Source organism: Peromyscus californicus, unplaced genomic scaffold, assembly GCF_007827085.1.
Source record: "Peromyscus californicus insignis strain IS unplaced genomic scaffold, ASM782708v3 Scaffold_15__1_contigs__length_86483966, whole genome shotgun sequence".
In the NCBI taxonomy this organism is placed as follows: domain Eukaryota; kingdom Metazoa; phylum Chordata; class Mammalia; order Rodentia; family Cricetidae; genus Peromyscus; species Peromyscus californicus.
Window position 1 is genome coordinate 47385756 of NW_026294447.1, and position 23556 is coordinate 47409311.

At 41.1% G+C, this 23556-nt stretch overlaps 1 protein-coding gene across 6 annotated transcripts in view; it reads left to right on the forward strand.

Moving 5' to 3' along the window:
• Positions 1 to 4475: 4475 nt before the first annotated feature.
• Positions 4476 to 23556, forward strand: part of Spata7 (spermatogenesis associated 7) — a 34917-nt gene continuing 15836 nt past the window's right edge. Inside the window, exons 1-5 of one of the 6 annotated variants that reach the window (XM_052738715.1) lie at positions 4476 to 4674; positions 9358 to 9432; positions 11775 to 11870; positions 15132 to 15179; positions 20657 to 20790. In XM_052738715.1, the coding sequence (XP_052594675.1) occupies positions 4656 to 4674; positions 9358 to 9432; positions 11775 to 11870; positions 15132 to 15179; positions 20657 to 20790 (372 nt within the window). In that variant the 5' untranslated portion in view covers positions 4476 to 4655. The remainder of the gene's footprint in view (positions 4675 to 9357; positions 9433 to 11774; positions 11871 to 15131; positions 15180 to 20656; positions 20791 to 23556) is intronic. The other 5 variants (XM_052738718.1, XM_052738720.1, XM_052738719.1 and 2 more) reach the window with 5 other exon arrangements.

Consider the following 23556-nt stretch of genomic DNA (forward strand, 5'->3'; position numbering starts at 1 on the left):
TCCAGCATCCCTTTCATTTACATAAACAGGGACCTGAGGCTTGACCAAGCTTGAAATTTTATTCATGGAGATCCTGCCAGCACCTGACTGGACTAAGAGATGAGTCTTTATCCTCAAACCTGAATACCCCAGCCCCTAGGCTTTGGGCCCAGGGGCTCAACCCTGCCCTTCTACACCACTACCCATTGCAGTCCCAGTCTCAGGCCAGTCAGGCAGGCAGACCTTCTGCAGACAGGTCAGACTACCACCATCCCCCATCAGACCCTGTAACCCAAACCCCACCTCCCCCAAATCCTACCCACCCTCTGAGACTGCAACTGTTCCCTGAGACAGAGACCGCCAGCACCCAATTGGACTAAGAGGCTCATCTTTTGAATGCTGCTGGTGCTGTTTTGGGAGGTGCTGGAAATGTCTGGAGCTATGGCCTAGCTGCAGAAAGTAGGTCACTAGGAGTGGGACTCTGAAGATTATGTCCAGCCCCTGGTTCTAGCCTCACTCTCCTCTTCTTGGTGCCCTGTAATGTGAACAGCTCCTTCTATCAAAGGCTCCTGTTGCCTTGAGCCAAGCTGCTGTGTTTCCTCCCTGAGTTGATTCTGTCACATATTATGGTCATATGATGCAAAAGTAACTAATACAATGCTTATGGTTTTTCATCCAATTACTGTGCTTAATGAGACTCTTCTGAAGGAAGAATTCTAATTTTTGGAGGACGTTTATGTATATGAAAGTTTATTATATCATATACCTAATCTCCCACCAACTGTGGAGAAATTATAGTTCATTTTCACCAGATGGACTATTATATGTTCATTAAATATGGACTATTGGAAGAGTAATTTATGAGAAACATACTTGATAGTATAAATTAAAAAGCAGGAAATAAGCAGAGGCAGGTGTATCTCTGTGAGTTCGAGGCCTGGTCTACAGAGTTCCAGGACAGCCAAGGCTGTTACACAGAGAAATCCTGTCTTGAAAAACAAACAAACAAAAAGCAAAAAAAGTAGGATATAAAGTTATCTGTATAGAATGATTATGGGCCAGTGACATGACTCAGTGGGTAAAGGCACTTGCTGCCAAGACTTACAACTTGAGTTTGATCCCTGAGACCCACATACAAGTGGAAGGAGAGAACTGACTTGAGTTGTCTTCTCATGTCCACACATGCGCAGCATGGCACATACATGCCCCCCCACACACAGACTCACACACAGAATAAGTAAAATGTAATAGAATGATTACAACCATATAGAGAATAATATGTACAGAGAGGGAAAAAAAGATTAGGAATCAAGAAACCAATAAAACTCATACTGGCTGTGGTAGTTTGAATGTAATTGGCCCCCATAAGCTCATAGGGAGTGTCACTATTAGGAGGTGTGGCTTTGTTGGAGCAGATGTGGCCTTGTTAGAGGAAGTGTGTCACTGTGGGGGTGGGCTTTGAGGTCTCATATATGCTTAAGCCACACCCAGTATCTCAGGCCACCTCTTGTTGCCTGCAAGATGTAGAATTCTCAGCTCTTTCTCCAGCATCATGTCTGCCTGCATACCACCATGTCGCACCATGATGATAACGGATCAAACCTCTGAAAATGTAAGCCATCTTAATTAAATGTTTTCCTTTATAAGAAAAAAATTTAATTCATGATCAAACTTGTAAGTTGTCTTAGTTGGATTTCTATTGCTATGATAAAACACTATGGTCAAAAGCAACTCAGGGAAAAAATGGTTTATTTCATCTTATAACTTACAGACATCATGAAGGGAAGTCAGACAGGAACTCAAGCCAGGAACCTAGAGGCTGGCCATGGAAGAACACTACTTACAGGCTTGCTCCTCATGGCTTGTTCAGTTGCTTTTCTGTATAACCCAGAACCACCTGCCCAAGGATAGCACTGTCCACAGTGGGCTGGGCTCTCACGCTCAATCATGAATCATGAAAATGCCCGCACAGACTTGCCTACAGGGTAATCTGATGGAGGCATTGTCTCAATTGACCTCTTCCTACTATCCCACCCCTTAAAGTCCATTCTCACAAACAGTCTCCAGACTTCAGCTTGAATGAATTAGCAAACTCATTAAGTTCTTTAGTGGCATAGCATACCTCCTCATGAACCACACTTTCATTTTTACTTAACCTAGTCAAGTTACAGGTCTAGAGGCAATGATGGGTGGATCCTGAGGGACATCAGCATCATTCCTTCTGAAACCTCCTTTAGATGAAGTCATCGCCTGCTCCGCAAAGGAGGCAGGATCAATTTCCTCCAGCAAGGGTAGAAAGGGCAACATTGAAGGGGGTGGGAGTAGGGTGGGGATGCACCCTCTGCTAAGGGTTGGGAGGATTTCCTCAGGCAGAGTGGGGCCATCAGAATCTGAGGAGTCAACATCCTCTTCCTCCTTGGGGTCCTCTCACACATTCCCACCCTAACTCACAGGATCCCATTCTTTTCCAGTCAATGTCTCACTTTTAACTGTTGACACACTTTGAGGCTGGGAAATAATTTCACATGGTAAGTCAGCTAATCATATAATAAAGGCTTGTGTTTGGCTTGCAACTTGAGCTCTAAGGCTTCTGGAGAAAAGATTCTCTTCCAGGGCTCACTTAGAAACCTTGAGATTGTTTATGTGTAACTGGAGCTGGTCAATTTTATCACACAGTTTGTTTTGTTTGTTGTTTCTAACTTTGTCCAAAGATGCTCAACGGAATCAGCCAGCAGTATCATTTTCCTTCTATTTCCACAAAAGCTCAAAGATTTTTTACAGTTATTAAATTCTTTACAGCTCACGAGAGGTGAATTGAGAGCATCAAATGCACGTGTCTTGGTAAGTTCTTGAAATGGCTCACACCACGGACTGTTAGTGTTCTCCATGCTACCAGAAGAGTATTTCATGACCTTAGGTTTCATTCAGTTAGAGAGCTACCTTCAGTTACTACCATGACCACTTGGGAAACTCATGCCTACATTTCTGTTCCTCCAGAATCACTGCTGATACCACAGTTTGTATTAGTCAGGGTTGTCTAGAGGAACAGAACCAAAGGGATGAGTGTGTGTGACTTATTAAGTCAGCTCACAGTAAAACAGCTAAATTACAGTTGAGAGTCTGAGAACTCAGTAGTTTCTCTATCCTTGGGTGCCTCAGGGGTCAGAGTAGCCCACAGTGGCTCTCTCTCTCTCACTGGGGAGGCTGGCAATTCAATTAATGCTTAGTCCCCAAGGATAGGTGCCTCAGCAGTCCCCATCTGGTGTCAAAAAACCTGAAAGATTCCTGGAGAGCTGCTGGTCCTTAGTTCCTGGTGAAAAACTGGTTCTGATGTGGAAGGATCCAACCACAGCAGCAATGGGTACCACAGTGCCATGAGGAAAGGCCAATACAGCAAGACATGAACTATCGTCCTTTTCTGCCATGACCATAAAATCCGGACTGCTGGGATTAGGCAGAGCCAGGCGGATCTTTGTGAGTTCGAGGCCAGCCTCGTCTACAGAGCGAGATCCAGGAAAGGCGCAAAGCTACACAGAGAAACCCTGTCTCAAAAAAAAAAAAAAAAAAAAAAAATCTGAACTGCTACCAGAAGGTATTGCCCAAAGTCAGAGAGGGTCTTCCAAATCATTTAAGGCAATCAGAACAATCTCCCTATTGCAGAGATTGTAACTTGTGGCAAGTTGTCATTAAAACCGACCATAATATAAAGAGGCTCAAAGTTCAGCAGCTCTGGCTCAGAGTCAAGCTTTTTTTTTTTTTTTAAATGCTAACAGAGGTTCTCAGACGGGATGCAGTTTCCTCCTGGGCAACTTTTGGCAATGTCTAGCAAGATTTTTGGTTGTCGGGAGTTTGGTTGCAACGAGTAGGGGGTGGTTGTTTGTTTTCTAGCGAGTAGAGTCCAGAAACGCTGCTCTATGATCACAAAACAAAGACTCGCATATCCTGCCTAAACGTTCAAGGACGTTGTTGCTGGGAAACCCAGCATGACAGGATGCTTTCTGCACTCCCTCCACCCCATTCTGATCTTATTTCCAAGGGTTCACAATTAACTATTGCAAAAATAAACAATTTGCAGAGAGCCACGGATAGAGTGACCTTTTTCTTACAGACTTCTTTCATTCAGAATGAAACGGGATTTGTAGCTTTGAGAGTGAGGGGGAGTGAGGACAGGAGGTGAGGGACGCAGTATGCAGGAAGGAAATTCAAACCAATGCTTACAAACTAAGATATGGGCTGCTGGAGTTGACTCCCTGGTCAAGAGTGCTTGCTCTTAAGTTTGAGGAACCGAGTTCCAATCCCAGGCCCCCAAGTAAAAAGTGGGCATGGTGACAGAAACAGATGTGACTCGCCTTCCAGACAGCAGTTCACTCTGGGTGACTGGCAGTGCAACGGATTGGCCCCAGGACCCCTTCTCCAGCCCACTGCCTTTCTGAGGTAGCCTGGAGGGCCCGGGGAAGCGGGCGGGGCGGGGCCTGGGAGCACGCGTCCCTGCGCTGTGACGTCATAATACGCCGCCGCAGAGCCGGCCCTTAGCAACCGACCTGGCGACAGTCTCTGTGGCCGCTGCGGCCCCCGCGGGCTAGTCTTTCCAAATCTCCACTGCGGGGGCCGGCTTGGCCCGGATAAGAACCGAGAAGACACAGAGTGTCCCCGCGAAGGCTGCAGGAGTACTAAGCATGGATGGCAGCCGAAGAGGTAAGGGGCTGCGCGGGTCCAGGCCGCGCCCTGGCCTTTCGGGTGGCCTGCCAGCTCCTTCTCCAGTGTCGCGGGGTGATGCCCGGAGCTGGACAGGCCCAGGGGGAGGCTCCGCTTGCCCGTCTTATTGATCTACTGTCTGGCCTTGGGTTGTCGCCTTGCATCCATCCCCTGATCTGGGGATCCTGCAGCCTGTTGTCGCCTCGGTATCTTCTAGGCAGAAGATCAAGCGCGGTCTTTGAAGTCCGACCTGAGCCCCCAGATCGGGCCAGCCGCTTTCACAGAAACGACCCTCGGTTTCCTCATCTTGAACATAGAGGGAAAATACCCATGCCACGGAGTTCCTGGAGATTAAGTGCAGATAATACGTAGCAAGCTCCTGGTTCCTTCTTAGGACTTAGCGTACATGAAAGTCTCCCAGTCCTCCAGAACTGACTCACCCAGAGCTGGTTATAGTTCAGTTGCTTCAAGGTGGGAAGCTGGGATACCTCATTTGTAATAATCTCCCAAAGCCGGTTGGTGGATTGAATGTTTAATAGCAGAAGACTACCCATAATCGCAGTGTACACCTATTTGCCTTGACTGATATTCTGAGACAAGTGGCGAGTGAGAAGTAGTTGGTGACCCCTATCCATAAATCTTTACAAATCAGCCCAATAGGAGTTGGAACGCGACAGCCTAAGCCTTTCTTAGAACTAAATAAGCAACACACACACACACACACACACACACACACACACACACACACACACACACCACACAGAGGAGTGGTATTGTCTATTTAAAGGGTACCTTTGAATTGATCTGCTCATGGTTTCTTGAATTAAGTCTTGCTTTCAACTTGCGTGCACCTTTATTTTACAATAATTGATCAAAATAAGTGTTATGCTTAGTGTAAAACGTCAGTTGACAGGATATTCAGACACCATACAAACCTAAGTCCAAGTTAAAAAGCAAACCAAAATGCTCTTATGGTCTTCAGAAATGGTTACAAAACAAACATTAAACCTCTGCTGTGTTCTACCCATAACCAAACAACTGTTAAGTATACACAGACAAATCTTGTTAAATAGATATTATTCATATTTTGAAATAAATAGAACTAAAGATTATAAATACACACACACACACACACACACACACACACACACACACCCGCCGCCGGTGTCACAGTAGGTGACAGAGCAAGCTTTGAACCCAGACTAAGAATGTAAAAACTCTTGAGTTAATTCTTGTACTTGCATAGTATGGTTGGGGGCATTTATATAGTAACAGACTTAGTAATGTTTGGATATTTATTTTTAAATGAGGTGACAGATGTAGAAGGGTTTATGCTTTATCCCTTATCCAAGTGGCTTCACTTTTAGCCCGTAATATATAGTAATATCATTGTTTCTAGTTTTGAACTTGTAAAATAAAATGTTATATTTAACAAGTACCAGGGCTAGTGTTCATTATACTATAAATGATAAGTAACTATAATTGTTATAATCATATATCACTTATAAGTAATCATTAATTTAGCTGAAGCTTAAATTCTTAATTTTAATCGAAAGCACATGTCTTAGATTTCATTAGTTCCTTCAGCTATTTCAGAACATAAACTAGGAAAGATACCTGGGGAGAAGTTCCTCACTTGCTTACAGTAATCACATTCTTTTGTAGGGTCAACCGTCAGCGTGGTGATGTAGCAGAAAGCCACCAGCTTGAGAAACAATAGGTCTTGTTTCTAGTCTTTGATATTAACTAAGAGGAGGCATTCTTCTGCCAGTTGCTTCACTTTCCCAAGCCTTCGTTGTCTGTAAAATGGGGAGCTAGACTTGATAATCTATAAGACTTGGTTTCCAACCTCTGATGGGAGGAAGGAGAAAGGGGAAAATTAAGAATGTTGGTCCACCATCCATTGTATTACCAGCAACCTGTGCTGGAAAAACAAGAGGAAACAGGTATCCTGTTAGGAAAGCTAAGGGAAAAGAGACGGGGAAAGATTTCTTAATCTGTTGTTCCCATGGAGATACTTTTATAAGCGACCTATTCCTAAGCAATTTGGGGAAAATACTGAAACGCCATTTTTTTTCCCTCAATGAGTTTTCTCTGAGGAAAACTCAAATTATATAGCAAACTGAGCTGAAGAATTTGTCCTTCAAGACCATTAATCTCATGCACCAATTTTTAGTCTTAGCTTAGAGAATGCAATTCTTTTACTAGACATTTCATTTGAGACTACTTTTGGATCATTCGGGGTCCAATCGGGATATAGAGACTGTGCCTAGGCTGATTTAAATGAGGAGTGTAGAGAATTGTTAAACAGTCATAAAAGTAGCTATAAGAAATGAAAAAACTTTATATATACTGTATGTGAGATATATATTTTATATTTATATATATACTTATATATATATATATATATATATATATTTACTACAGTATACCTAACATATTTGCATTGGGCAAAAAAAGAAAAAATGTAAAGAAACATGTAAAGAAGCAAAAAATATACCCCCTTCAGGGAGCAGCTCCTGAGAGAGGGCCCAGATGAAATGAGTTGTCTGTTCCTCCCTTCAGCTCTGTGAGCTTTAACATGACATTTATGTGTTAGGGATGTTAGAAACCAGTGAGTACACATCTTAATGTAAATAAGTTGATGGGATCCTCTGCACCACCACACCAAAAAAAGCCACCTGGGGGATAGTTTCATGTTCTGCACACTAGTTACATTAACGCTAGAACTCTGTTCTGGTTTTGGTTTTTAAAGATTTTTCTGTTTTGTTTTGTTTTGTTTTTCAAGATAGGGTTTCTCTGTGTAACAGCGCTGGCTGTCTTGGAACTCTCTTTGTAAACTAGACTGGCCTTGAACTCACAAAGATCCACCTGCCTCTGCCTCCTGAGTGCTGGGGTTAAAGGTGTGTGCCACCACTGCCCTGCTGTGGTGAACATACAGTTACATTTTGGAGAAATTATTTTGTGATGAGGTCTATGTAATTTTCTAATCTCATGCAGTCTCAAAGACCAGACACTATTTTTACATTACTGGAATTCTCTTTAAATATAGCATTTACTTGGGTACATTGGTGTGCACTGTAATTCCAACTACTTGGAAGACTGAGGCAAGATCACTTGAGCCTAAGAATTCAAGACCAGCCTGGGTAGTATAGTAAGACCTAGTCTCAAAAGGAAAACTGATAAGTATAACTCGAAATATGTATTAGCTCTAAACAAAACATCTAATGGGTCAGTAATGAACACAATAAAGTCAGTATTTATCAAGTGACATAATTGATATATTGATCACTTGATCTAGTAAAACTGAAGTCTCAAAATAAACTGTTCTTAAAATAACTTTTAAAATAACTGTTTTCAAACAGTTCAGTCGTACAGTACTTGCCCAGCACTCACCTGAATACACATAATGCTTCACATAAAATAGCTTGTTTTCTTTAAAAACTGTGTATGTGTGTGTGCACATATACGTAGGTCTGAAGCTAAGGTCAAGTGTGTTTCCTCAGGTCTTCTCCACCCTTATTTCTTAAGCCAGGGTCTCCCGCTGGTTTCCTTTTATTTCTATTGCTGTGGTAAAATACTCTGATGGCTATCATCCATCACTACCTGGAAGCCGCAGCAGGGGGAGCTTGAAACACTAATCCTGTCACATCCCCAGGCGAGAGCAGAGAGAGACCAATGCATGTGAGTTTACTGCTCAGCTCAGTTTCTCTGAGACAGTTCACTGTCTGGCCCATGAAGTGGTGCTGACTACATTCAGCTGGGTCTTTTGACTTCAGTTAGCACGATCAAGAAAATTCCTTAGTGGCTAGAGAGATGGCTCAGCAGTTAAGACCACTTGCTGCCCTTGCAAAGGACTCAAGGTTGATTCTCAGCATCTACTGACAGGCTCAAAACCTCCTTCAACTCCAGCTCGGGATCTGATGCCTCTGGCTTCCAAGGACACTAGTGCACATGTTGCGAGTATACACATAAGCACACTTTTAAAATATTCTTTAAAAAGAATATTCCTCACAGGCATGATCAGGCTACTGTGCTCTAGACACTCCTTCATTGAGTCTTTTCACAGGTAATTCTAGGTTGTATCAAGTTGACAATTAAAACTATCAGTTCATTGATTCAGCGAGGGTACTTTGTGTCAGAGTGTCCAGGAACCAGCTCCCTGTGCCCACCCCTAGCTGCTCCAAGACTGGAGTTCCAAGCATGTGCTGCCATACCTCACTTTTTACATGGATTCCAAAGTCAAGTCTTTGGGACTTCTGTGACAGCCACTGTATCAACTGAGCATCTCCCCAGCCCTATCTTATTTTCCCAAAAAAAGAAAAGGTTCAGTCTATGGTCATAGGATTTTTGCTGTTTGATATGTTATTGCTGGTAGTAACATTATTTCTGGGTTTTTTGTTTTGTTTTGTTTTGTTTTTGAAACATGGTCTCATTATATAGTCCTGGCTGAATTCGAACCCTGTGTAGACCCAGCTGTCCTGAAACTCATAAAGATCTGCCTGCCTCTGCCTCCCAACTGCTGGGATTAAAGGCATGCACCACCACCATGCCTAGCTGAATAAAAGTTTTAACAACTTTGTTTAAAAATGAAATGTGTTCTTTTTAAAAATATTCTATATTGTTTTTTGTGAACATTGTGTTTCACATGTCCTAATTCGTGGTTTTTATTGTTGTTGAAAGTCAGAGCAACCTCTGTCCTCCCCAGATACAGTCCACCATGCCTATTTACAGGACACTTGAGCACCAAGAGCAATGGTAAGTCAGCTACTCAAAACTGTAGCTTCATTGAAAGACTCACTGTTTTCTGTCCTGGGAAACCACACGGCCTGATGAAACAGCTCTCTTAATGAACATCTGTACTTCACATTAGTAACTGGAAGTAAATGGTGTAGGCGTTCTTTAGACACAGTTAGGGGGTCATGATTTCGAACTCTTACTGTGCCCTGAATGTGGACTTAGCTGACTCCTGCTTCCCACCCTGCTACAGCCAGGGGCTCCTTTTGCCAGCACAAGGTCTGGTTTAAGACATGCCTGCTTTGTAAATGATGATTACAAAGACACAAGCCCTAAAGAAAAGCTGTGTAGAGAAAACTTGAATGTATTCTCAGCTGATGTTTGTGGGTTGCTGAATCTCTATGTCCTGTGATGCTTTTACATTTTAGAGTCTTCAGAGTAAAACTGTAATGTTAACTCTAAAATAATTTTTGTAATTATAACTTAAAAGTCTTTGGCATGGGTTTTAGGAAAACCAACTTAAAGCTATTGTCCTTATTTCCATGAAAAATCTTAAATGCTCCTCTAAATATAAAAGAAATGATGAAATTTTCAATTATTTTTTTATTTCTTTGTACTACCATATATACATAGAAGCAGCTATGGAAACTGATTTTTAAAAAACAAAAAGTCTTTGAAGCAATGTCTGGTGACCCAAGCTTGTAATACCAGTGTCTGGAAGGCTGAGGCAGGAGGATAGCAAGTTTATGGCTTACCTGGGCTTCCGAGTGAGGTCAGGGCCATTCTGGGAATTTAATGAGACGCTTTCTCAAAATAAAACGTAAAAAGTGTGCTAGGGATATAGCTCAGGGTTAGAGTATTTGTGTAGTATGTTCGAGACCCTAGATTTAATCTTCAGGAAAACAACACACACACACACACACACACACACACACACACACACACACACACACACTTTGAAACCAGATTTAAAAGAAACATACACAGAAGAGCAAAGTGAAGAATACAATATACTGTTTGCTAACTCTCAAAATGGACTCACAGAGTTCGTCAGCATGCGCTGAATTGACTCTCAGCACTGCATCCTTTGTTAGGAATACGTCAGAGACTTAGTTCACAGTCTGTGCCTCAGTTTCCACTTTTATTAAATGCTGATAGTAATAGCTGGAAAGGTTTTTACAGGTAGAAAGAGTGGCACAGTGCATGACAAGTGTCCCTCTAGTGTCTTCCATGGTAACATGCTTATGTTATGCAGAGGTTCCCTAAAAGGCTAGATCTAGGAGGGGAATCTAAGTTTCAATGTAGAAAAGTCTCTTGTGTTTCAAGCTCTATATTCTGTTTCACTGTTGAATTTTTTTAAGCGTATGCTCGTATTACTTCTCAAAATCGTTTCAGGGGCTGGGGAGATAGATAGCTCGGTGGGCACATGGATAAAGCACTTGCTTGCAGGTTTGAGAGTTGAGTTCCAAAAGCCCATATAAATGCATTGTGAGAGTGGCAGCCCGCCTGCCTGGGGAGCCGGAGGTGGGCTGCGCAGAGCAGCTGGCTACGTAGACCAGCTTGATCAGCCAGCCTAGCTTCATCATTCCGTAAATGAGACGGAGAGTGATCAAAGAAGATTCCCAACACCTACACACACACACACACACACACCCTTCCATATATACATGTACCCACACACGTGTGGACATGCACATACATCCCACACATACACATGCAAAAAAATGTGTTTTTAATGTTTAAAATATGTCTGCATAGTACTTTATACTTATCTATTGGTGCTTAATGCTTCTGAGAGTTCGCTTAAACACTTTGAGTGAAGGCGGAAAAATCGAGCAGCATAGATTTTATGCGCCTGTGCTTAAAGCAGTCTGTGGATCTCCATTCCAGGTGTAAAGTCAGATTCGCCTCTCAGAGCAGAATCTTTATATATAGTCTCTTGATTTAGAATTTGTTTGATTTCCCAAACTTAGTGGTTTGTTCATAGCCAAGCCAGTGACTAAAGATTTTTAGTTATGAGATAAAAAGATGTAAAATAGATAGTAATCAGTTATATTAATAGTAGATTAAAATTACCAATCTATTAATAGATTATATTCTAGATTATTTTAATAGATTATATTCTAGATCTCTTTTCCAAAATCTCAAGCCTGTAAAACTTAGTTCTTGAAGAGGTCTGAACCAGGTGCTGAGTTGCTAATCCGTGTTAGCAGGGCAGGATGAGGGCTGGATTCAGCGCCATTCATGTGTGCTCTCAGCCTCTTTGGTGGACTCCAGAACAAAAATGACTTCAGTAACTTGTGTATCTTGTGATGTTATATTAAGTTTAAATATGTAATGATTAAATATGTTTTAATTTTTAGCTTTTTGCACTGACTCCTCTTCTCTCAGACTAACCACTCTCCAGCTGGTCAAGAATCACATGGCTGTTCACTATAATAAAATCCTTTCAGCCAAAGGTAAAAAAATGTGCAAATTTGAATTTTCTGTGCCAATTTAAACCCCAGCTTTACCTATCATTATGACAAACCTGTGGCAAAAGTTAATACTTTATCTCAGAGAAGACTTGTGTCTAAAAGTGAGATGTCAACTACTGATTATATCGATGGCAAATTTTATGTTCACAATATTTACAACCACATAATGCCTATTCTAATATAATATAAAAATAGTATTCATTCTAATATTTTGTTGTTAGATATTGCTCATTTTTCTATTTCTGTTTAAAATTTTATGAGTATGTATTGGGGCATATTTGGGTACGTGTGTGAGCAAGCATGTATTCAGGTACGTGTGCGTGCATGCATGCGTGCGTGTGCATATGCATATAGAATCAGAGGTCAACCTTAGGTGTCATTTGTCGAGAACCGTCTACTTTATTTTTTCCAGAGAGGGTCTCTCACTGAGACCTTGGGTTTGTCATGTTAAGGCTAGACTAGCTAGCCAGCCCCAGAGATCCCCCGGTCTCTGTCTCCCCAGGGCTGGGAGTGCAGAAGTGTGCTGCCATGTCTGCTTTTTCTGTGGATGCTGGAGTCCTCGGGTCCAGGGGTCCTTGTGCTTTCATAACAAACACATTAGTGACTGTGCTATATAAATATAAAGCCCGGGCTAGCCTGACCTCACTGTCCTGCTTTGGGCTCCCAAGGAACTACATGTGTTGTGCTACCATGCCCAGCTAGACGCTTGTCTTAATACAATTTTATAACCACTTTTTTACTTAGGGAGTTATACAAAGAAGCTTCTGGCTGCTATTTTTTCTCCTTTTTTGTTGATTTTATTAGCTTACATAGAATAAAATGCACTAGTTGTAAGTATGCAGGGAAATACTGAAAATGTGTCTCTAAAGCACCACCAGAGTCACAGTAAACCAGAGGGCATTTAACTGTGTGTGTGTGTGTATGTCCGTCTTCTGCTCTTGCTTTTGCTCAGGTCATGAGCGGAGATTGGTGTGTTTATTTCCAATTGGTGCTTAAAAAAATCAAAGGATGGTATTTTGTAGCATGTGAAAATAGTGTGAGATTTGACTTGACTGTCTGTAGCACAGTCGCGTTCATTCTTCTCACACTGGCTCTGGCATCCTTTGCACTGGAATGCAGAGTGAACTAGGGGTGACCAGCTGTGTCACTTGGCAAAGCCGGAGCATTTGCCCTCTGCCCTACAACAACAGTGTGCTGATCCCGGTGTAGGACATTTCCACATCCCAAAAAGCTCCCCCTCTTATCTGTGCAGTCAGTCCCTTCCCCTCCAGTCCCTGAAGCTACCGATCTGCTCACTGTTCCTAGAGTTTTGCCTTTTCTAGAATTTCATGTTAATAGAATAAAACGTATTTATACTTTTGGTCTGGCTTCTTTCAATGTACACAATGCTTTAAGGCATCGTGTTGTGTTTATCAATATTTCTTAGTTTTGGGATGGGTTATGTGTGGGTGTGTGTGTTGTGTGTGGGTGTGGTCCCAGGGTACCGGGGTTCTTAGTGGGCACCACTGTGCCTGGTTTCTGCCCATGGGTCTTGGGTAGAGAACTCAGGTCCTGTGCTGGCATGACAAGTACTTTAATGACTGAGCCGTCTCCCCAGCCTTAACTGTATTTACTTTTCTTTATAAATTATATTCTAACTGGTGGTGCACGCCTTTAATCCCAACACTCAGGAGGCAGAGGGAGGCAGATCTCTGAGTTCTAGGCCAGCCTGGTCTACAGAGTGAGTTCTAGGACAGCCAGGGCTATGTAGAGAGACCCATCTCAAAATAACCCAAAAAAATTTTTTTTGAGTATTCCATTTAATGAATCTAGTGTCATTGATTGATTCATGACTGGTGAATATTTGGTTATTTGGACTCAGTTTGAGCTATGGGAAATTAAATTACTGTAAGAGTTCACATACAGTTGTGAACATCTATTTCGATTTCACATGAGTAAATTATTTTGGTAGGAGTAGAACTGTATGTTTGTGTGTGCATTTAGCCTTGTGATCAGATCCTTTCCGGAGTGCTAGTTTGTGTTTGCTGTGCTGGTACATCCTCAACAACCCTTGCTCTTGCCAGTGTAGAGTAGTATTTCTTCTGTGTGAATATTTGTAAACTTAAATGTAAACTTTATTTTAATTTCAGGAATTGTTTTTTACTAACTTGACCTAATGTTTATTTACTTTTTTTGTGACATGGGATCTCACTGTGTAGCCTCATGAGCTGGAATTTAAAATGTTTAGGTTATATTTTAGATAATTGAAGAAAATAGCATATCGTGGCATTAAAATCATGTAAAATTGAGTTCCATTTTCAGATATTTTAGAATTTGTGTTTTTAGCAATGTGTTTAAGAAATCATTTTCTAATCTTAGGGTTTTCTAAATTTGTTTTCTTCTAGAAGCTTTCTACTTTTAGCTCTTCCACTTGTTTGTGACCCATTTTGAGTTTTCATATAGTATAACAAGAAGGTTATTTGTTTTTGTCTACATATACATATACATACATACATACATACATATATACATACATATATAAAACATTTCTGGTATCTATTACTGAAGAGATTATCCTTTCCCTATTGAATTGCCTTGGCATCATTTGACCAGATGCATAAATAAGTCTTGATTTAATTTTTGGTCTGCTTCTCTACATGTCTACTTTCTGTCCACGCCAACTTGCTTTGTGTCCCATAGCATTGTATTAAGTCTTGAAATAAGTAGTGTAAATGCACCATTTTGCTCTTTTCTTTCCAGTTCAAGTGTGTTGATGTGCATGGTAAAGACATGGCATTGGGTGTTGATGTATATGGTAAAGGTACAGCGTTGGGTGTTAGTGGTAAGGGCATGGCATTAAGTGTTATGTGTATGGTAAAGGCATAGCATTAGGTGCCAATGTGTATGGTAAAGGCATGGCATTAGGTGCTGATGTGTATGGTAAAGGCATAGCATTAGGTGCTGATGTGTATGGTAAAGGCACGGCATTGGCCATCGATGTTCTGTTCATTCCCTTTTCAGTTTATATATTTTTTTCAATGGTTTATCTTGCTATGTTTTCAAGTTCACCAGTATTTTCTTCCACATTATCTAATGATCTGTTAATCCCACATAGTATTTTTTTAGCTGTTATCTTACTTTTAATCTCTAGAAATACAATAAAAAAGCAAAGAACTTCAAGTCTGCAGAGATTTTTTTTGAATTATAATTTGATGTTTTTCATTATTTATAAACATCAAAAATATTAATTTTTTTCTCTTTCAGCCGCTGTGGACTGCTCAGTTCCAGTAAGTGTGCGTACCAGCATCAAATGTAAGTAATTTTTTAACATAATACCACTTTAGAAAGAGTATGAAGCACACATAGCTTGCAATTTAACATCCTATTTCTAAGTGTTCACTTCAGTGGCATTAAGTACATGTGTGTTGAGGATAGTCATTATTATCATCCATCTACCCTCAGCCATGTGTGAGCCCCTGGGAACCACATGTCCACATTCTGACAGTGCTGGTGGTGTGGGTATATAGATATTCTGAGTATATACCCAGAAGTGAAGTTTTTGGGACACCTAGTAATTCTCTTTGTGCATTGTTGGGAACTGGTATGGGGTCTTCTCTAACATCTATATGATTTTTACATTACATCAGTCACATGCAAGGCCTTCAGTTTCTCAAGGTACAACACTTGGGAGTTTTGGGTTAGTTTGGTTGGTTGATTTTTGTTTGGGGATTTAGAAATTCTCATGTTCTCCTTGTTTACAAGAATAAGTTATCAAAAAATCATCAAATAATAGAAGAAAGAAAACAGTTGCTAAGTATATAGGAAGCAATAACAAAACGGTGTTAAGTCCCAACTTATAAATATTTCTTAAATGTAAATAGATTAAACTTCCTGATCCAAAGGTGTACAGTGGCTGGCTCAATCTAAAAAGAAAAGAAAAGGAAAAAGGTAAAATGCTGTTTATAGGAGTCTGGTTTAGATAGAAGGACACACAATGGATCAAAGAAGAAAAAGAAACGATGATACACAGGAATGATAACCAAAAGAAATAGGCAGTAGATGCCATTATGTTGACCAAAATAGATTGGAGTCGGGAACTCTCGAGAGAAAGAGGTGGTCGTTAAACGGTACAAAAGGAAGGTCTAGCTATATACACCCAGTATTGGAGCTCCTGAAATCTATAAAGTGAATGGTGACAGAAATATCTACATCTGGAAATTGATAGCAATACAGTGATAGTAGATTCCATACTCCGCCTTCAGTAATGGCAAGAACAGCCCAACATTAGAAACAGCTGAGTTAGATAACACAATTAATGAAATGAACCTAATAAACATGCCAAGCTTTCTACCCATTTGATGCACATTTTCCCAAAGAGCACATGGAACATTCATGGGCTTTATCATAGCAAGTCACAGAGTAATCTTAATGTATTTCAGAAAATAAAAATCATTCCAGGTATCTCTTTAACCACAGTTGAATTAAAATAAAAATTAAAAACAGGAAGTAGTAAAATTCACAGATTTGGGAACTAAGTAACTTTGAGTCCAGGAGGAAATCAAATGAACTTTAGATCAGATGTGGTGGTGCACACCTATCACCTGGGAGGTGACACAGGAGGATTAGATGTTCAGGGCCAGCCTGGGCTTCATAGTGAGGCACTCTACAAATGAAAACAAAAACAAGCCTTAAAAAACAGCTTGACTCATGTAAAATGAGTAGAAAATTTCTTAATAATAATAATAATAATAAAACAGCTTGACTCAAATGAAAACAAAAAATCCTGAAACTTGTAAGACACAGCAGGTGTAATACTTAGTCAATACTAAGGTGCAAATGCCTACATCAGAGAAGAAGAAGGATCTCAAACAACTTAATATCAATCTTAGGAAACTGAAAAATAATTGAGGCCGTAGCTCGCTCACTGGTACAGTACCTGCCTCACATATGAGACCTTGTGTCAGCACAGCACAAAAAAGGAAGATAAAAAAAAAAGCAGAAAAGAAAAGCAGCCCCCAGTTAGTAGAAGGAAAGAAGTAATAAAGATTAGAAAAGAGATACAGAAAAACAGCAGAACACTTTAAAACACTTGGTTCCCTGAAAACACAAAATTGACAGACTCTTAGGCAAATTGAAGAAAAAGAATGAAGACTCAAAATCAGCAATAAAAGAAGAGCCAGCCCAACAGAGACCTTGGAAATAAAAAGAATCATGGACTGCTGTGAGCAGTTACACACCAACAAACCGGATCACCTAGAGGAAAAAATGGATAAAATCTGTGGAGAAGCATATAGCCTAGCAAAACTGAACCAAGAGTGGAATACCTGAATCGACCATTTAAACCAGCAAGTTTTAAAAGCCCTCAGTAAAGAAGAGCCAGGTCCAAATGAGTTCCTACGCAAACTCCACCAGATATCCAGAGATGGATGAAAACCAGCCAATCCTAGAACTTCAGAGCAAGTGGAAACATTTCCAAACTCATTTTATGAGACCAGGACCACACCAATGCCAGATTTAGACAAAAACAATACATGAAAACTATGGGTCATGTTGGTGGTGAATATAGATGAAATCCTTATTAAAACACTTGCCGGGCTGGAGAGATGGCTCAGAGGTTAGAAGCACTGGCTGTTCTTCCAGAGGTCCTGAGTTCAAATCCCAACAACCACATGGTGGCTCACAACCATCTGTAATGAGATCAGGTGCCCTCTTCTGGCCTGCAGGGATACATGCAGACAGAACACTGTATACGTAATAAATAAAATCTTTAAAAAAAAAAAACAAAAAAAAAACACTTGCCAACTGAGGTCAGTGCACTTTTTAAGAAGAAACTTCCACTACAACCAAGTGGGTCGTGCAAAGATGGTTCAGTGTACAGCAGTCAGTCAGTGTGCTAGACACAGTAACAAAGTAGAAGGGAGAACTGCTGTGGGATGGTCTGTATGTCAAGTGTGTTGCTGATTGGTCAATAAATAAATCACTGATTGGCCAGTGGCCAGGCAGGAAGTATAGGCGGGACAAGGAGGAGAATAAAGCTGGGAAGTGGAAGGCTGAGTCAGAGACACTGCCAGCGCCATGATGACAAACAGCATGTGAAGATGCCGGTAAGCCACGAGCCATGTGGCAAGGTATAGATTAATGGAAATGGATTAATTTAAGCTGTAAGAACAGTTAGCAAGAAGCCTGCCACGGCCATACAGTTTGTAAGCAATATAAGTCTCTGTGTTTACTTGGTTGGGTCTGAGCGGCTGTGGGACTGGCGGGTGAGAGAGATTTGTCCTGACTGTGGGCCAGGCAGGGAACTCTAGCTACAGAGAACCACGTGAATAGCTCCTTTGATGCAGAAGAAACATTTGGTAAAATTCATCCATTTATGGTTTTTAAAAACGCTCTGTCTTAGTTGGGGTTTTATTGCTGTGATAAACACCATGACCAAAAGCAACTTGGGGAGGAAAGGCTTTATTTCAGCTTACAACTCTCAGGTCTCACTCCATCACTGAGGGAAGTCAGACAGGAACTCTAGGCAGGAACCTGGAGGTGGGAACTAAAGCAAACGCTATGAAGCAATGTTGCTTACTGGTTTGCTCCTGATGGTCTGTTCAGCTGGCTTTCTTATACAACTCAAGACCATGTGCCTAAGGTTGGCACCATCCACAGTAAGTTGGGCCTTCCTACATTAATCAAGAAAATGTCCCATATGCTTACCCACATGCCAGTCTGGTGGGGGCATTTTCTCAGTTGAGGTTCCTACTTCCCAAATGACTCTAGCTTGTATCAAGTTGACAAGATACTAGCTAGCACACCCTCTTACTAAAGAAGTTCACTTAACACAGTAGAAGTTATATATGAAAACTCCATAGTGACAACATAATGAGGGGTAACTTCTAAGATAGGACATAGGCAAGGATACCAGTTCTTCCCATGAAGTATTAGAAGGTCTAGACAGAGCAACCACACAGAAAATAAATTAAGGATATGAAAAATAAAAGTAGGAAGTAAAAGTATCTCTGTTGTAAATGAGAGTATACATATAGAGAAACCCCTAAAGACTCACCCATAAAGAACTACTGGGAAGATGGATTAGGTAAAAATCCCTTCCCTTGCCAGCCTGGTGAGCCTGAGTGCATTCAATCCCTGGAACTGGAATTTGGAAAAAATAGGATGTTTGGAAGGAGAGAACCTACTCCCCCGTTGTCCTCTGCGCACATACACACACACACACACACACACACACACACACACACACACACACACGTAACTATAGATATAGATAGATAGATATAGATAGATGCATACCACATGTCTTAGTTAGGGTTTTTGTTGCTGAGAAGAGACACCATGACCATTGCAACTCTTATAAAGAAAACATTAGTTGGGGCTGGCTTACAGTTTCAGAGGTTCAGTCCATTATCATAATGGAGAGCATGGGGGCCTGTAGACAGACATGGTGCTGGAGCTGAGTGCTACATCCTGACCAGAAGGCAGCAGGAAGTCGACTAACAGTCACACTCTGGGAAGCTTGATCAAAAAAGACCTCAAAGCCCACCCCTACGGTGACACACTTCCTCCAACAAGGCCACACCTCCTAATAGCACCATTCCCTTTGGGGGCCATTTTCTTTCAAACCGCCACATCACACAAAAATGTACATGAAATGAAAATAAATTATAACAAGTATTGACAAAGATGTGGAAGAAAAGGGGATCCGTGTACAACTATTAGTGAGAATGTATATATTGGGGTAGTAGCCATTTAAAAAGTTGAGTTTTTTAAAAATTAGTAGTAGAACTGCTGTGTTTTTCAGCAATCCCACTTCTGGCTATATATCCAAAGGGAATGAAACCAACCTATCAGACACGCACACTCCTATGTTTTGTGGCATTCTTCACAGTAGCTAGGATATAGAGACACTCTAAATGTCCCCTGGCAGATAAGTGAATAAAAATGTATTAGATCACTTCAAAACAGATTTGAAAGCAAAACATCCTCTTGAGAAGTCAAGTAGCATTAAAAAACATTCCTCTCTGTGGTTATTTCAGGGCTAGTTTGGACTTAGACTGATGTTCACTTGTTAGCACTGATGCTGTTTATTGTCTTTGGGGAATAAAGGAAACTCGCTCTTATTTTCATGTGGTGAGTTTCTTGGCCACTGAGATACATTTATGTCATTATGTCACTGTCAGAAGTAAAACTAGGACAGGAGTGACAGCTCAGAGTGACACGGCTTGCTACACATCAGCAGCACCATGAAAACCCCTCAGCACCCATGAAAAGGCACGCTGACGTATGAAACTGCCTCTCTACTTATAAAAAGCAGTTCCAAGAAGCTGAAGTCAGTTGCCAGACTGCAGGTGTTTGTAAAATGTTAGCATGGCTTCTTTGTTTCACTTGTTCTTGAGACAAGTTGTTGCTCTCAAGCTGGCCTTGAACTCCTAGCTCAAGTGACTTTCCTGCCTCCACTCTGTTTCAAATTTCTATAAATTACATATTAGTTAGAATCTCCTTATACAAAAATCACATGGATTTTACTAACATAATAGTATAAACATGTTTAGTAAGAAAGATGTATCAGCTGTGCATGGTGCTGTTGGCCTCAGATCCCACACTGGAGTGAAAATCCTTCAGGCAAGACCATCACACCTTCTAGAACAGCCGGGGTTGTGTGATGAGATGTGTCTAAAGAGAAATGGTAGCGGAAGGGAGAAATCCTTGATTTTATTAGTCTAACAAGACCAAAGAGTTAGTTTTCGAGTTTTGTGATGTTTGAAAAGGTTTGTTTCCTTCCTTAGATGCAGATCAACAACGAAAAAAGAAACTGAAGAAGGAATTGGCACGATGTGAGAAGGAGTTTAAATTAAGTAAATATGCAATGCAGAGCAATTCCAAAATGAGCGCCAAGTCCCTTTATAACTCCTTCCAGAAGGTAAGGTGGTTCTTCTGCTCTTTAAAAGCAGATGTTTCTAAGGCACGTTGGTGCTGCAGACTGGCTTGGGACCGTTTTCAGTAGGTTTGGGTCAGCAGACTGAGCATCAAGAGCCAAGTGGTTCTACTGTGTGCTTTTCAGGCCACATCTCCTCACAACTGCCTGCCAGTGGGAAGGAGCCGTGAACAATTCGGAAATAAATTCCCAGCTGTGTTCCACTCAAGTTCCACTAGCTAGAAAGGACGATGTCTCAGATTTGGCCTGCAGACTGTAGTTGGCTGACCTGTGGTTTTGTTTTGTTTTGTTTTTATTCTCTTTAACATTTATTTGAAGCAGTGGTCTTCTGTTTTTAGTATGATGAGAGTGATTGCAGTTTTCAGAGTCTGTCTCATGAATAGATCTTTTTTTATTAAAAACATTTTTGATACAATATATTTTGATCCCAATGGGTAATTTTATCCATTGCTCATTTTGCATTTCTAGGCAATGATGTGATTTTTCTGTTTCATCTGTTAATGTAGTAAATGACTTGTATCCTTAATATAAACAGATCCGAGCTGTGATTCATCAGTTTCCTTCCTTCCTTCCTTCCTTCCTTCCTTCCTTCCTTCCTTCCTTTCTTCCTTTTCCTTGGTTTTGTGTGTTTGGTTTTTGGTTTTCTGTTTGTCTTGTTTTGAGACTGGGTCTCTCTGTGCAGCCCTTGTCCTAGAACTCGCTCTGTAGACCAGACTAGCCTCAAACTTAGAGAGATCCACTTGCCTCGACTTCCTGAGTGCTGTGACTAAAGCATTGAGGTTTTCTGTGTTGCTGGATTCAGTGGGAAACGGTTTCTCAGGACTTTGACAGCTGAACACTGTTGTTACTGGTGGACATTTTTCTTTCTGTCTGGTTATGACAAACAGAGCACTGTTTCCTCTTTGTCTGTATTCTACCCTATAGAAGTTGGAAGTTAGTTCCTTTTAGGGGGGGTAATTTTTTCTTTTTATTTTTCGAGGTAATTTTTTTTCATACATTTTGATCATATTCTTTCCTCTTCCCCTACCTCTTCCTTACCCACCCAATTTCATGTTCTGTCTCTCAAAAAGAAAAAAGAAAAGCAAACAAAAAAGACAAAACAAAAGTGCACAAAGAGTGCATTTTGTGTGGGCCACTGCTGGGCCTGGGGCCTGCCCTGGAGTGTGGCTGATGTGCTCAGTGTCACTCCCAAGCAGCAGAGTTCCCTTTCCAGCAGGTGTCACTTTCAAATACCTTCTTAGTTAAAGGTGGGATCTTATCCACTTCTCCTTCTCCCTGCTGGGATTTTGTCTGGTCTGAACCTGTGCAGGCTTTGTGTGTGCTGCCCTAATCTCTCTGAGTTCATATGTATACCTGTAGCTAGAGTTTTCCTGCCTGGCCCACAGTCAGGACAAATCTCTCTCACCTGCCAGTCCCACAGCTGCTCAAACCCGATCAAATAAACACAGAGACTTATATTGGTTACAAACTGTATGGCCATGGCAGGCTTCTTGCTAACTGTTCTTACAGCTTAAATTAATCCATTTCTATAAATCTATACCTTGCCACATGGCTCATGGCTTACCGGCATCTTCACATGCTGTTTGTCATGGTGGCGGCCAGTAGTGTCTCTCTGACTCAGCCTTCCACTTCCCAGCTTTATTCTCCTCCTTGTCCCACCTACACTTCCTGCCTAGCCAATGGCCAATCAGTGTTTTATTTATTGACTAATCAGCAACACATTTGACATACAGATCATCCCACAGCACTTCTCCCCCCCCCTTTTTTTTTCAAAAAGGAAGGTTTTAACCTTAACAAAGTAAAATTACATATAATTTGGGAATTTGGGCGTAGCTTCTCTTACTACTTCCTGCTAGAGGGGGGTGCTGTATCTTATGGGGACACAAAGAAAATTTTAGGATCATGGAGTAGTCCGTGAGGCTGTATCATCTGAGCCAGTTGCCTTGAAACCATTCTGGATGTTGGATCATCTGGGCCATGGTGTCATCGGAGACCTTCAGGGGGTCTTGGCTGGTCAAACCTGATGTATCTTAATCTGGAACAAATCCATAGCCTTTGGCTTTCTGTGGGAACAAAAGCAGAGACTCTTTTCCAAAGCAACATATCCTTATATCCAAATTTTGAAGTCAAGGTATCTTTAAAATATACATTTTGGCATAACTCAACAGCTTTTACAATCAAATGTTTTTCTGCAGTTAAAAATCCCAAAGACAACACAATCCAGATTCTCTGTGTAATATTCATCTTTACGTGGCTTATTTTTATATTAATTTTACTGTCTCTTTAAAGACTTTATTTTTTGAAACTATGTATTTGTTTCTATAACTGTATATATCACCTTTTTTGTCTCTTTTAAGCCTACGTATATTTTACACACATTGTAAACTATTACATCTGAATCTGTCTTATTGTGAATCTATTGCTTTAAACTGCAGCAGCTGTGGCTGCTGGCTCCGCCCACCTCAGCTTCCCAACATGGCTGTAGTACATTTTCCACCAGCTCTGGGAGCTATCGTGGGTCTATGCTTTTATCCAAGCAGTGTGTAGCCCAAAAACCTCTTTTTTTTGTTTTGTACTAGCAAAGGCTAAATCCACCACGCAGCTTAATGTGCCACTTGCAGAGGCCTCATTCCCGCCATATGGCAGGTTGAACGCACAGGCCAGGAACCCACCAGTAGCTCAAACCGGTAGCTGCCGCTCATTTGAGAGACAATTAGGAACTGTTTTTAGCTCCGTTTTAGAATCTTTTTT